Genomic DNA, 16021 nt, shown 5'->3' with positions numbered 1-16021 from the left:
CGATTCGATTGGGCTGATTTTTTGCCAACAAGCCTAAAATGACTTGAATTTTTATTCAATGATAGTCACATTCATGCATATATTCTGGTTATACGCGTTTCTGTTGGAAATAATTATAAAGACAGTTCCGTTGTATGGAGCTCCATATAAAAAAGTGGTGTCTTTATAATTATTTCCAGATTGTGAGGTCAAAATCAACAGAGATGTATACAATTTACTCAAAGATCGAAAGTTCAAGTTAAAACAGGTGCCTAGTAAAATTTCAGCCAAATCGAATCGCTACGAATCGAGATATCGATCCTCAATCATGATGAAAATGTATGAAAATCATGCTTGTCTTTATACTTATTTCCGGCGGTGTATAAGTAATTTAGGGCCGTTTTCTTCACCTTCGCTTAACTCTTAAGCGGTGCTTACCCATACGTTTAAACCTGGTTTAAGCACTAAGCGGATGAGAAGAAATCGGCCCTTAGTGTTTTATTTTAGCTTACCTACGGGCCCAATTTTGAGCTTGGCCTAGAACCCATCCTTGCTCCCATTGGTCGCCTCCGTTGGCATTCTCTGCCAACGAAACGGCCGGCAGGGTTGTTTGCTTATCCTTGGACTTGAAGTCCTGGAATTTGTAGTTGGACAGTAGCGCCCCTTCAGCCGCTGCCTTGGCATCTTCCATATCCTCTACCTCTATTCGACCGATTTTACATGCAGACAATGCCTTCACGCCAGATGATGCGGCGATGCGCACGTTTTCCTTCGCACCGTTGATTTCATCCAGTTCGTCCCATTTAGATGCATCACCGAGGCCAGCAACGGCAACCGCCGGATACTTTCCCAAGTCCCAATAGATTCGTGTTTGGCCACATTTTATCGGACCGCAGCTGAATATCATAATTTGAAGGAAGAAAATTATCATTAACAACTACCCGGTTTTAAGATAAATTTTTTTAAATAAAATTTTAAAATAAGAACTTAAAAAGAACGCGATGCGTATGGTACGGTATGTCCACGCATCCTTCAACCCCTGTAGATTCGTGATATGTATCATGTTGAAGTGAACACTTGAACACGATACATCTCGAAGAATCATCTCTGCGGCAAACACAACGCAGTGGGCCTGGCCGCTTTGAAGTTCATGTCATACCACTGGTACGCTGTGAGCCTCAATATTGACAAGAAAAATTATTGGGCATAATCTAACTCAATGATTTTCCAGGATGCTTTCTTTGTACTGGCTGCGTTTGTGTTCGATTAGATTAGATTAGATTAGATTAACAACTACCCGGTTTTGGATAATAGTATCGTAACGGCAGGGTGGCCACTGAAATTTGATTTTCAAATTCCAGTTTTTTTCCCGCTTTTTCCGATAAATTTTGTCAAATTTTCCCGACCATACCCGAGGTCAGTTTTATATCGAAGCAACTGATAATTTGTAACGAACATTTGAAATAGATGGCTATGTAGTGTTAGTGTCAACCGGCATTTAATCAATATCGTAATATTGCATTAGTACCTAATTACAATGCTTCAATTCTTGTTTTAGTTGCAAAACTTTCGTATTTTTTTTCTTGGTTGCAAAACTTTCGTAAATTTCTGACAAAGCCAATCGACATGGCATGCCAGTCTTATGTAGTTTTTCTTCTTAGAACATAATGTTCATAGAAAGCAGTAAAAAACGTATAGTGCAACCGAAATATTTCTAATATTCAGCTCTCTGTTCAATCTTATCAAACTATATCAAAGAAAACATTCCTGAGTAATGTTAATGATGGAGCTTTTCAAATTATCGCAAAATTATGTAAAAAAAGACACAATTCTCTCTTATGAAGTAAATTAAAATAAATCGATGTTTTTAGATTAGAGAACTTAGCAATGCATTAATTAAAGCAGTGTCACGGTGCCCCGGTAGACCGTTATTATAAAATAAAAATGTCCATCAAAACCAAGTACAGGGCTCGATTCCTGTGGTAATTCTGCACTTCTGGACCAATTTTTAAAAAAATCCCTAATAGCAATCTCGAGAAATCTTGATTTGAAGTTTTTAATTGAGAAATTTCAAAAGAATCTATATTTTAATTCAATAATATCCCCAAAATACCTTCAAAGGCGTCCAAAAAGTGGTCCAAGTTGTTTTCAACCAGTTTGCATTTGTTGCCTTTCTTTCTCTTCATTGGAATTACATACCCCTCTGGGACATTGCCGGCTCGCAGCACTTCCAGAGTGTTCATTAAGCTCTTCCACAGTAATTAACTGCGAGGTTTCTAAGCCAAGTTACTATTTCTGCATTCGTCAGGGGCGACTCGTCCATACGTTCTACCTGTTCATGGAACAGGTAACCATTTTTAGGTCAGAAGTAAGAAATTAATGTCTTGGCAATTAATTATAAAATATAAATAATTTACTCAGTAAATTTTTTAAGCAAAGCTTCACGTAATATTTTCAATGATGTTAACATCTAAACATCTAAAGAAACAAAATATTTCGTAGGCAGATCAAGTTAACGCCACATGCTTGGCGTACAGTCAAATTGCAGCTAAATGTGCGTTTCTCTGAGCAATCACACCCCATCACATAGAAAGCTTTTGCCAGTCGTACGATCTATAATGAAGAACCAACCGCAGCGCTACCAGAAGTTTAAAGTTTTGCGCCATGACAAATGATTTGAAGTAATTTCCTCCTTGGTATGCTCACTCGTTGTCCGCGCGCAGGGAACCAGCGTGAGCGTTGCCAGCTTTCTCCGTTTTCTCACATTATTCTCTTTCTAATGCGAAGCAAGCACGTTTAGATTCAAGTTCTGCTATGCGCGCAAGAGTCAAACCCGTTCGACGCGCTGCGAGAACAATCAACGACGCGACGCACCTTTGGTTAGACTCGATCGTAGTGTCGGGCTGTGCTTTGCCGAAAGGCGCACCGCGCACGCTTTCGCGCCGATGATTGGAAACAGTTTTTTTTCTCGTGATGAATATGCAATGCATCAAGAACAATATTAGGTAAATTAATATTTGCGTTTTCAAAAGAGATAAATAATGCTTTTTTACGAATACTCAAAATCAATCAACATAGAGAAAAAGGTATAGTTTTAACTAAATTTGAAAAATTAAATAACTGGAACACATTTCAGCTTCTAAATGTGACTCATTGGTCGTCACAATCTGGGGTCGCATCAAACAATAATTGTATAATTATATACTAATTATATACTATAATTATTATACTAATAGTGGTTAACAACATTTCTTTCATAGCAACAAAATATGTGAGAGTTTAAATATTAGCGGCGATGGGACCCGTGTACCCTGAATGGTGGAATGAGCCGATATGAAAGATCTCTATTCTGAGCAATTTCCAGTTATTGCCCAACTGTTACCAAGTTACATTTTAGACGATTTCGAGTCTAAAATTTTAAGTGCATCTAAATTTAAAACATTTTGTAACAAAAGAGAAAATAAGTCATTTATTGTTTTGTAAATCTTTTCTATTTAAATTGTTTTTTTTCTAATATTTGGTTAAGTTGTACAAGAAAAGGTTGTAATATTAGATTAAATGTCCAACTTTCATTCGAAACCACTCAGCTTGATGAATATTTTTTTTATCAGCGTGGTAGAACAGGTGTAGCAAAAGTCCACGAGACGCCCCTGGCATTCGTACATCATGAGGCTAACACGAAACCTTTATGCCCAGGAAAGTCGAGACAATATCCAATCCGAAAATTGTCTAGACCGGCACCGGGAATCGAACCCAGCCACCCTCAGCATGGTCTTGCTTTGTAGGCGCGCATCTTCTTGTTGCATTTTAATCAATTTTGAGTTAGAACCGTGATTCACTAATTACGAACGAACGAACGAACGAACTATGTAACTGACTTGCGGTAACTTTTCGCGTGGGTGAAGAATGTAACCGCATGTCAGTCACACTCAAATTACTATTGGAAAAAAGATTGTTATCAATAGTTTTAACAATGTTCCTACTAGAAAACCATCAGTTCTGTATTATAGCATGGCTATTTTATATAAAATCAGTCCAAACGCATAAAAAGTAGAGAAAACATGCTAAACTTTTGCAAGCGATTTTCTCGTTTTCACTTTTTTACAGGGACTGACTTGCGATTCACGGCTCATGTTAGAAAGAAAGCATCACCTTACTGTGATGAAATTGCAATTTTTTAAATATTTAATATGTTGGTAAAATTATACCAAATGACCATTAGGCCAACGCCAAATGACCATTGGGACAAACAATTTTAGGCCAAACGACCTACAACCGTAACAAAATAAGAAATAACAAATAGGTAACGGTAACCAAATGTATAGAACTCGCAGTAGTGGGGCTTAGGTGGTATTGATCAAAAACATAGGGAACATCTATAAATCACGTAACGCTTAGAGGGGTAGGGGGGCTAGACGAAGTGTAACGATCCATACAAAAACTTTGGATGGTTTATACAATTAGTGTGATATAGGGGGGGAGGGGTTTAAAAATCTTCAATTTTTGCGTTACGTAATTAATGGACCTTCCCATTTTGATTAATAAAAACACTACGATTTTTAGGATAAGTTGCTTTAATAAAGGATAAAAATTAACGAGGTGCAGTAGGATCTCCAGTTTTTACACAAATGTATAAACTACGGTTTTACAATAGTATGTCTCTCAGTGCAGTCGGTTTATGTTTATGATATCGACATTGAAGTAGTAAGTTAGAAAAATAGGGATAGTATATAGATTTCAATTCAATTTCTGTCCTCTGCTCTCGTTACCTTTCCTCTACAAAGGTTGACTATGAAAGGGAATGTTTCCTCTTCAAATAAAGATTGTAAATAATTTCATACCTTTTTCAGGCTCCACTACGCCCGCCTCAGTGTTAACTCTAGGATTTACAAAGTTCTTTTTGTTGTAGGTATCATTTTAACTTGGCATAATTGACCCCCTTCATGTGTATTCTCGCGGTGCCAATCGTTATCTATATACCATCGATCTACTCTTCTTTCACGTTTGTTTTGCTATTTGAAGACATTTTTTTCGGTATTACTCTAAGCTAGTTCACTAGTTTTGTTTCAGTTCAACCTCGTCAATGAGGGAATTCCGTCACACTTAGCGCACTAGAACATAGTTAATGTCTACGTTTTATTTCTTTTTGAAAAATTCATAACAAAATAAAGCGCTTTTATTCTATCGTTTATTATTATTAAGTCTATCACTTTATTAACATCGTTTAAAACGTTTGGGTTTCACTCGAGTGGTTGTGTGCATTGTGTTTTGTTTTGTTCGTGAAAGGTTGGTGTGGATGTGTATAAGGGTGTGTCATTTAACCCACGACTAGCCAATGCTTTCATTCTGAAGCTTTTATCCATTCTTTGCTAGGGTCTTGAACAACTTTGTCGAATAAAGCAATTTAGTTCGTCATACACATTTTGATAGATAGATAGATAGCAAATTGTCGACATATCGGTACAATTTTATCATTAAAATGAAGCATTTCTCTTGAAGTCAAAAAGCTGTAGAATTTTTAGTTCTGCAACAATTCAATGGGAGATTGATTTAGTTTCTTGGCCCGCTAGTTTGGGAAGGTTTGTATTAGACATTTATCGTGTCCAGTGTCTAGTTCAGTAGAAATGGCATGTTTGAGAAAAATGAGTCTATTCATTCAAAAGTGATTCCACATTGCAATACTTTGAGTGTTCTGTTATATATGCTGCTAAAGAACCCTTCCATAAACAGCTGAACAGTGGGCGACACACCCTTGTGAGCGTATATAAAAAGGAAGAAATAACAAATTAACTCGTGTCAAAAACTTGAACAATTAGATTGACACTTGCTGCTACTACAACTATTTTACACAATTTCCAGAATCTTGATAATTCCTTCACTGTTGCCCGCGATAATGATATTGCTTTGCTTCCGCCAGCAAACGGCCGAGACAAAATCGTTGCCTTCGGTGTTTCGTTCGGTATCCGATATAGATCTACCGGTGCTGTTATTGTTGCTGGACGAAAACTTCAGATTAAACAGCTGCTTAGATAGCCCCTTGTAGTAGACGCAGAGGGAATTGTCCTCACTGCCGCAAGCCAAGTAGTCATTGTTCGTTGCCAAACCGGCGAAATTTTTCTCATTGATGTGGCCGGTGAAAGATCGCAAACAGTACGGCGGTGAGTTGATGTTCCACAGTTTAAGCTGACCATCCGTTCCGGCCGAAACAATTTCGGTCGTATTGAGAAATTTCACGTAGGAAACGGCTTTTTTGTGTCCCTTGAAAACACAAAGGGGTTCTTTGATGTTTCTCAGGTCGTAATAGTGGACGCAGTGATCGGCCGAACCGAACGCCAAGTGGCACGAACTTTTCGGATTGAACTTCACACAGCACACGTTCGCTCTAGCTTCGATTGTAGCTACGGAATGGTCTACGTTGAGGGACCATAGCTTAACACGAGCGTCGTCAGATCCGGATGCTAATAATCGGGTATCCACTTCATTGAAGTCGACACACCAAACTCGTTTGTCATGCTCTTCATAGGCTTTGGTCCTCGTCTTGGTGCTGACATCCCAAACAGATACCAGCCCCTCGTAATCGCTGGATGCCAACACTTCCTTGAAGTAGTTGTTCCATATCACACACGATATTTTACTGCTACACACCATCTCGTTAATTGGATAGTTGATATCAACCGCAGCGTCCCGAATAGCAGAGTAATAGTCGAAAATTTTGATGCGTTTCGTAACGCCGGCGATGGCGAAGTACTCGCTGTCTTTGTCAAACTCTATGCTGGATACAATGGTTGAGACATAGCTCGATTCGCAGGAATAGTTTAGCGTTGCTAATGGTCGTAGCGCGCTGTATTTTGAGAATTTGATGAGATTTTCTCGGAACGTATCCAGTGACCGTGTTGATCTGCTTGTGTCGATTGACCGCGTTGGCGTAGACGTACCCAAAGAACCCGAGCTGAATGATCTGTCCTTACCGAAATATAACTCTTCACTTCGCGCTGCAAAATAGCATTGTACGAAATCGTCAAAGTGTTGATACATTCGTTGCTTTCGCGCCATGAACGATGATGAACTTGGATCATTTTTGTACAAGTTGAAACCTTCCGCGGAGGACTCACTACGGTGCGATGGGACGGTTATTGTATCAATCTTATCAATAATCTGGATAATCTCTTTCTTAATCGCTACCACGTGTTCATCTTTCTCATCTTTCACACTGTTCTCCACCTCTTCTACCGTTGGGCAACTACTTTGGACCTCTTTCAAAATGTTCTCCACATCTGTGAGATCATTCTTGATCAAAGCAATTTCGTTTGCCACTTGTAATTGTTGTTGCTCTTTCTGTTGTAGCAAATGCTTAAGGAACTCGTGCAGTAATCGGTTTTGAGCAGCACAAGATTCCGCTTCTAGCAATATTTTTCGTTGATTTAGAATCTCCAGCATCACGTTAACGTCCGATAGGGATAATTTCTTCGATTCAGAGGCCAGGAAATTTTTCAACGTGTCCGCAGAATCGCCCGACTGGGTATTGCTGGAATCGTTCCGCTTTCCTTTCAACTTAAATTTAGTAATCAAATCGTTGAGCAAATAATTCGGCACAATGGATTCATGAGAGGGTAAGGTGAAGTTGCATTTGGGACACTTTTTGGTCATTTCTATCGACTTGACTATGCAATTGTAGCAAAACGTGTGACCGCATTTGGTGATGTGCGCCTCGGTGATGACATCGAAACAAATCGGACACAAAAAGTCGTTGCTTTTGTCGTCGATGCTGGAGGGAATCCCATTCAGGGCAGTCATTCGCTTCTTGCCGGAAGAGGATATCATTGAATCGCTCAGACATCCGCCGCCACCGCCGCCCCCACCGCCAGTCCCACCAGACATCGTACCACCTCCACCTCCGCTGGAAGACGAGGATTGCACATCCGACAGCTGCCTACGGGTTGTCATTTCGATGCCAATTTTTGCTTCTTCTTCTTTCTGCTGCTTCCTGTATCCGAAATAGCTTTCCTCTCAATTACGTTTATTTTCAAACAGTGTTTATCTTGTTTTATCCTTTTATCTGTTCATACAGTACTTTTTGTGTTAGTTTGCTATTCGTTCTCGTTTTTCTTACAACATAACAGTGGAGCTGAAACGAAAATAATGCCAGAAGTGAGCAAACTTTGTAAATCACAGACTAAACTATGTCGATAGAACAGAAATTATTGTCTAAAGGAATTAAACTATAAAAGAATAACGTTCCAAATGCGATAGCAAATTCACATGATAAGAAAAGTAAAGGAATTTAATGGAAACCGTAAATCGTTGAAAATGGAACGCGCCAATTCTGATTGTTTAATGTCTTGTTTTGGTAATTGAAAATTGCACAACACGCGGGCTAAGAACGACGTGCATGATTTCAGTTCGAGAAGGAAGCTCAAGCAGGCAATCAATTTTCGTCTCAGGTCTACTGTTATGGAGTTGTTTTGCAAAATAACACATCCTGTCTAACTGGATACACCTAACATAAATGAATCATCAAATAAAAATTAAAATACGAATGGTAACTATGCAACTAGGGACAAACAGAACGGACAAAACGGGTAAACATATAAATAAATTGTATATTAGTTACTAGTTTAATCATTTATGTGGTAATTGAAAACATTCTCGACGACAGTCAAACTGATTATAAATTAAATGCTATATTCAATATTATTTCGAAATTCTTAGACGGTCCTTACTTCTATTCACAAGACTGCAGTAAATTATAAAACAGTTGTTCGCCAAAATTATACCAACATTTGATTTGATTCTTCAGAAGTGAAACGTGTATTCCTCCATAGTTTGTCGAAAATAATAAATAGACAGTGGTTTTGAAAGTGAAGTGCTATAAAGGATTTTTTTTTGTGTTTTTCTATAGTACTATATAGAACTCTATAGAGTAAGTTTTCGTCAGTACGACAGACAACTGTACGATTTTTGCTCCGTTTTTCTGGGAGATTTATAGCAATAAAAATTCTAATTTATCCAGACTAATCAGAATTCATCTAAGAGAGGTATGCCAGCCAAGGGCTGAAAGCCTCTTAAATAAAGACAATAATAATGCAGAATTCATCTAGACTATGTGAACAGGTAAGTACATTAGAGTAGGACGCAGCTGTATGGAAAAACGCTAACTTCATCCAATCAAGAGAATTCAAGGTTTTTCTTAATCGTTTTGGGACCCCAATGAACTGCGCAGAGAATGGGATCGATTGGTTGCCACAACATATTGCGCTAACTTGAGAATGGATTAAACTAGGGCTCTGTTTGGTAGATCTTACACCGTGACACACTACGTTAAAGTGATTTATTGTGTTACGGGACGACTCAGTGCATAGTCTGCAGTTTCCTGCAGAGCTATCCGTTGTTGTGTATGTATCATAAATGAAGTGTATTGAAAGCAAGACGTCGATTTTGTTAAACAAATTGAAATTGACTGCATATCATCGCCATTCCCACAACTACATCACTACGTTGTTCTTTCGTCAGCATCACTGCACCTCAGCGATGTCAGATTTAAAGACATGTCTTTAATTTGAAGACAATTGAAGCTCTGCATACTGGGGAAATCCGATTTCAAAGGTGGAAAAAATGATAGCTTTCTTCACGAACAACTTACAGAAGAGATCAAGGGCTAATTCGAAAGGAAATTTTGCAAGAAATTCAGTAAGTGCTGTTTCATGGACGTGGAACGCTTCTGTATATAGCTATTGAGCTCGTTTTGCCCCCATGCCCCATATATCACGAGTTTCCAAATTATTTGTCATTTTATCTTTAAGGCATTGTTCTAAAATTGTGTTTATCTCTTCACTTTGGATCCACATAAGGGCACTAAATATATTTTGCTGGTAAAAGTTGGGTAAAAGTTTGAGGGAATTTGGGGTCAAATAAGCATCGAAGTGCATTTTATGTGCAATTTTCATGTATTCTGTAAAAATTAATAATATTTACAGATAAATGTTGATATTATTGTCCCAAAGTGTTGAATAGATATTGATAAATGTTTGCCGAACAAAAATTAATGAAATAAATCGTTTCGCAAATGTTTTATTTGGTTATTTATTGAGTAAAAAACGATTTTTCAAAACTTTTGAATAGCACCAAACGTTTCCAAACCCTACCCGATAGCACAACTAGACAAGAATAGTCGTATGTTGTGAGGTGATGGGAGATACTCTTTTTTCTTACCTTTTTGTCCAAATTCCCCTATGAAATAATATACCTCAATGATTCCAATTAATTTTTCATGTATTCTGTAAAAATTTCCTTAAATTATGTATCTAATATATATTATTATTCTCCCAAAATGTTGTACAGACATTGATAAATGATTTGTTTATCGGCTTTATCGGTCATTTCTACTCAAAGTATGAGGGAGTAGATAATCGAAAGGTAATTGAAAATCATCATGATCATGACCGATAAAGCCGATAAACAAATCATTCACCACAATTACGGTCGTAAAATCTGTTTCGACATTGATAAATATTTGCGAAACAATAACTAAAGAAGTAAATCGGGGACATGGGGACAAAGCGAGCTTAATAACTATATACAGAAGCGCTCTACATCCGCGAAACAGCACTCACTGAATTCCTTGCAAAATTCCCTTTCGAATAAGCCTTTGATCTCTTCTGTAAGTTGTTTGTGAAGAAAGTTATCAATTTTTTCCACCTTTGAAATCGGATACAAACCCCAGTGTGCATTGTCCGGAACTTCCTGGGTCAAGAAGGAGTATATCCAGGCCTGGAAGCGAGAGCAGCAGAATAGTTTGTGTATTGCTTGTATATATTACGTGTAACTGTATCTTGTTTTGTACCGATATTGTTATGTATAAACCAATGTGAATAAAAAAAAGAAAAAAAAAGGTTTATCAGATTGAACTGTACTTCTGTGTAGTTTTCTTCCTGAGCCATTTTTTTCATTTTCACTATTTAGTGGCCACCCGTTATATCCCGTTTTCGGGCTGCCACAGGCTCTACAGTTTCTGGATATCGAAAAATTATTGACAGTGTGTTCATTCCGACCTTCTCGATGATTTTGTTAACATGCCGATTTACATTTTTTTACAAGCTGTCAATTTTGCTTTTAGAAAAATCTTTTGGGAAACTTATGTTTACTCGGAAGTCGAGAAGTTTTGACAAAAGGCGACATTTTGTTGAATTTAATCTGTTTTATCTCTCTTCAAGAATTACAGTTGATTGACAGCGTATTATAATATACGATAAAGCAAACTCCATCAAAATTGATAAGCCTGTGGAAGTGATGAGCACGAGGAAATCACTCATACTTTTTTCTTCGACGATCTCAAGGTTTAAGGCTTCCCCAGACTTAAGCGATTTCATCGCCGCGACGGCGACAACTAGTCACCGCGATTCTATCGTTGAGTCGCTGCAAGCAGTGTTCTATTTACGCTTCCATACCAACGGCGACAGAATCGCTGTTGCCAAGCGATAGAATCGCGTCGCGACTGTCGCGTGTGTTTGGGGGAACCTTTACTCTGATAACACAGAACGACTAGGAATAGCCATCAACACCATTGAAAGGATCAGTAGCGACATCGGCATGCAACTAGGGCTGGATAAATGCCGATCAGTCCAGCTACACAAAGGACAGCTAGTGCAGTCAGGTGGTTATGAGGTCTATGAATGGGAGAAGATAAAGGATATGGTTCGTGGCGAGTCGTACAAATATCTGGGTTTCCGTCAGCTCACCAATATGTACCACACCGACATCACGATAGAGCTGCGAGATAAGTTTTTTTATCTTTATTAAAGAGATTTTCAGCCCTAGGCTGGCTCATCTCTCGAGATAAGTTCTTGAATCACGTGAACTGTGTTTTGAAGTCTTCTCTAAATGCAGGAAATATGATCCGGGCAGTGAACAAATTTACCATTCCTCTTGTGACCTATAGTTTTGGAATTGTCAAATGGAGTAAAACGGACCTAGAAGACCTTGAAGGAAAGTTGAGGAAAGCGTTTTGAGAAGCAGGTATGTGCCATCCTCAATCAGCGATAGAGAGATTCACCCATCCACGAGAAGAAGGAGGAACTGGAGTACTTGACATCCAGGCACTGTGTATCGAACAGGTTCGACAGCTGAGGCGGTACTTCGTAGAAAACAGTAAACGACACGAAGTATATCGAGCAGTTTGTTGTGCTGATAGATTATGCAGTGCTCTGCATTTTACATAGGAGAATTACACCATCCACTGCTACTTACAGACTGTGGAGGAGAAGATTGCAGCATGGAAAGCTAAAGAAATGCACGGTGCCCACCCTCATCAACTTGAACTACAGCAAATTGATAAAGCCGCATCGAACATGTGGCTGATCCGAGGTGAACTCTCGCCGGTAATCGAAGCAGACATGATAGCCATTCAGGACAGAGTAATGCCTACGAGAATTTGCGGCCTACACCGAATGACACAATGGTGCTGCAAAGATTGTGCATCAACAGCTGGCGTTGCAATGTGGTCTTTTGGAGCAGTTTGTATCAAATTACCGGTACCGTCCAGACCCTGTTCTTTTAACCGATCGTTACAAACTGTATTGGGATTGTACCATATTGATGGATCTAATTAACCACACCCGCCCAGATATAATGGTTTACGACAAAGTTCGGAAGAAAGTTGTTATCAACGACATCGCCGTTCCACTAAACCGTAACCAGGAGGAAACTCATGGCCGAAAAATCGCCAAGTATCACCCGTTGGCCGTTGAGTTGAAGGATTTTTGGGGATTGATAGAGGTACCGAAGATTGTCCCTGTAGTTATATCAACCAATGGAATTGTACCGACGAAACTTTTGGAAAGCCTAAGAATGTTGAGTATGGAAAAGGAGTTGCCAGCTATCCAGAAGTCGGTAATTCTCAGCACGTGTGCCATTGTCCGGAGCTTCCTGAAGTATATCCAGACCTGGAAGCTAGAGCAGCAGAGTAGTTTGTGTATTGCTTGTATATATTACGTGTAACTGTTTCTTGTTTTGTGCCGATATTGTTATGTATAAACCAATGTGAATTAAAAAAATGTGGAATAAAAACAGGGCTGGTAGCGATAAATGCCGTTCAAAATAGTGACTTAGTGACCAAATAGTGACTTTTGTATGAAGTACTAACCAGGTAGTGAGCTGAGTTGTATTCGTATTGTTAATGTGTAACTCGTAGTAGATCGGAAACTAGGCATATCATGTTTTTTCAAATCCTTATTAGAATGCTATCAGAAATCAAGAGAAGACAAAAATTACAAAATAATGAGGATTACTACTGCTGGCCGTGTGCATCTTCATCGTGACTAGGGAGAGGATGGATCTTAGCAGGGACAACCGACTTGGCGACACCATCATAAATACCACAGAGTTGGATATTGAGGAAGGTATTCGTTGAGACATCCAGAGGCTAGCAATATGACCATGGTAAACCTTATTCCGTAACACACGGGAGCATGCTGCAGGTAACGAGTTACAAGTTGTTACGCTAATCCATGCTTATAATTTCAACAACGATTTCGAAGTAAGTTCTACAGCATTGTGGTAATAAAGTTTAACATGAGATCGAAGTTTTTCGTGAAACTGCAGTTTGTGTATGAAAAAGGCAGAATGAAGTATAACAAATTTTGCGCTGTCTTTTACTGTCGATCAAAAAATATTGTCTTGTTAAAATATATTCCCAAAAGTTTCACCATATATAGATGATTCAGCTGCAAGACAGTATGAAAAAGTGCTAGAACGATGTTTTGGACTGAGCTTTCGCTAATTTTTATGTAGTTAGACGTGTGAACATTCGTTTTGGAACGTTGAAAAATTAACACGGTTTTTCAGCAAAAAAGAAATAAAATGATCTAATAAATTACTAGACAGAGAATTATTTGGAATCACAAAGCTTATAAATCATTATAAGGAAAAATTGTTTTAAAAAAACTTAAAGAATCCAAAATGATGATGACATTTTTAAAATACGATTTTTAATAATTAAAAATAACATTTTTAATTGAAACAAATTTATATACATAGGGGGAAAGACGGCTTTGGCAGGTTTTGTTCTATTATTGGCAGGGGGTTTTTGTCGACCAAATTTTATGAATTTTGGCCACAATGTTCTTTGATATGCAAAGAATGTTTAGGCCAAATTTGAGCATAGTCAGACATAAAAACGAACAGTGGGTAATGTCTGTGAGATAACCGCGAAGTGGACGTAGGACTTGACTTGAACGTGCCATTGAAGATGTATAATATATCCAAATCTCTCGCGTCACCTAATTTGTATAAAAAAATCGGCGATAACAGCCCAAACATTATTTTAACAATTTTCATGAGCAATAACAGAAAAATATCTGAAAAAGAAAAGCTCTCAATCGATTTTTCATCTAATAGTGGAATTTTTTGTGATTTATTTCATTGTATGTCACAGTTCTTGTTATGTAACGGTTATGAAAAAATATGGAAAATCTGCTATTCGCGTATAACATTTTATCTCCAGAGTATTTTAGAATTTTTAAGAACTCTTTAGTAAGTCTATCAATGGCTCTCAGAAGAACCGTATGCTTTGAAAATAAACATTTTCTATGTCCATCTGTTGCGTCATGTTGCAGTGGATTGTAAAACTAATGTTGAGTGCTCCGGGTGGAGCGCGAAACCAAAGCTGCCTTCATGCAGCGTATCCGCTTGACGTGTGCTGTTTCTTCAATGGAACCAGCGGGATGCGAATTGCCTTAATGCAGCATGCGACGAACCAGTGACGAATGCCACCCAATTGCGAAAATTATTATTAACTCTCTTGGCCCTGATAAGGGCCAAACATTAACTCCTTTCGGGGAACTGGTTGACCGAGGGGGTTTCTTTACTCGAAACCAAAACACACACACGCGATTTCTTCAAGAACATTGCAGTTCTTTCTCTTGATTTTCTTCAACTTGTTTCGGCCCGATACCAATGCCGGCCGGTCTCGGCTCTTCAATGATGCCGGCTAGTTCCCGCTCGACTCTGCTGCTGCTGCTGCCGGTATCTCCTCGGCATTGCTGCGGTGTCGGGTCTGTAGAATGGGCTGCTTCTGGAACATTTTCTGCGGCTCTACTGGCATGCTTTAGCTGATGGTGGCCTCGGCGCTGCTGGGCCGAAAAACGGATGATGCTTGATGAACAGAATGATGTTCTGAACAGAATGAGAAGGAAAAATTGCGTCACCCTCTTTTATGGCTTATTTTGGTGCGCAGTTGCAGCTTATCCGCTAGCGTCTGCACCCATCAGAAGCGAACAAATGACGTGAGGAACAAGCGGCACCCATATTTATAGATTTCAGTGCAGTCAATGTTTTGCTTCGAAAACAGTTTTAGGCCTATTGAAACAAGTTTTTCGGGTCATATCAAGTATGAATATGAAAGGCATACTTAAGATCTGTCGATTAAGGGGTTTTCCGAAGAGATCCGTTCACTGGGACAAACGCTATTATCATTCAAAATCTTTCAACACAGCGTAACGCAATCGATTTAGAAATATTGAAATGACACCCGGTATAGTGAAGAGAGACGTAAGTCCTACGTCAAAAAGACGTTCACAAAATTGTTGTAATGTTCAGCGTAATATTTAACATTGATATTTAACGTGTATTTGCTTAGAATTTAGTTTTGGGTCGCGCGGATTTGGCACAGAATGGATTTTCATGTCGCGCGGAAATGGCGTGGATTTGATTTTAGTCGGCGCGGATTTGGCGCGGAAAATATTTCAGGATCTCCGTAACAACCCTGCAATATCTATCCCGAAGGGAATTGAAAGCTTTGATATTAATCTCTATCATTGGCTCTCTGAAGAACCGTTTGTTTTTTGGACATACATGCCGCATCATGTGGCTTTTCTTCAGTCTGTCTCGGCTCATCACCGATGCCGGCCGGTCTCGGCTCGACTCTGCTGCTGCTGCCGGTATCTGCTCAGCATTGCTGCTTTGTCGGGTCTGTAGGGTGGACTGCTGCTGTACTGGCTAGGTTTCGGCTGATGATGGTGGCTTCGATGACTTCATTCCCTGCTAAAAG

General features: G+C 39.0%; 1 protein-coding gene across 2 annotated transcripts in view; it reads right to left on the bottom strand.

Moving 5' to 3' along the window:
* The window catches only part of LOC134225182 (E3 ubiquitin-protein ligase COP1-like), a 57103-nt gene that overhangs the window by 1500 nt on the left and 39582 nt on the right, over positions 1 to 16021 (bottom strand). Inside the window, exon 3 of one of the 2 annotated variants that reach the window (XM_062705044.1) lies at positions 492 to 875. In XM_062705044.1, coding sequence (XP_062561028.1) covers positions 492 to 875 — 384 coding nt within the window. Of the gene's footprint in view, positions 1 to 491; positions 876 to 4535; positions 8105 to 16021 lie in introns of those variants that run through there. The other variant, XM_062705042.1, reaches the window with a different exon arrangement.

Source organism: Armigeres subalbatus, chromosome 3 (genome assembly GCF_024139115.2).
Source record: "Armigeres subalbatus isolate Guangzhou_Male chromosome 3, GZ_Asu_2, whole genome shotgun sequence".
NCBI classification, from domain to species: Eukaryota; Metazoa; Arthropoda; class Insecta; order Diptera; family Culicidae; genus Armigeres; species Armigeres subalbatus.
The sequence above is the reverse complement of the archived record's forward strand: the minus strand, read 5'-3'. Positions and strand labels throughout refer to the sequence as shown.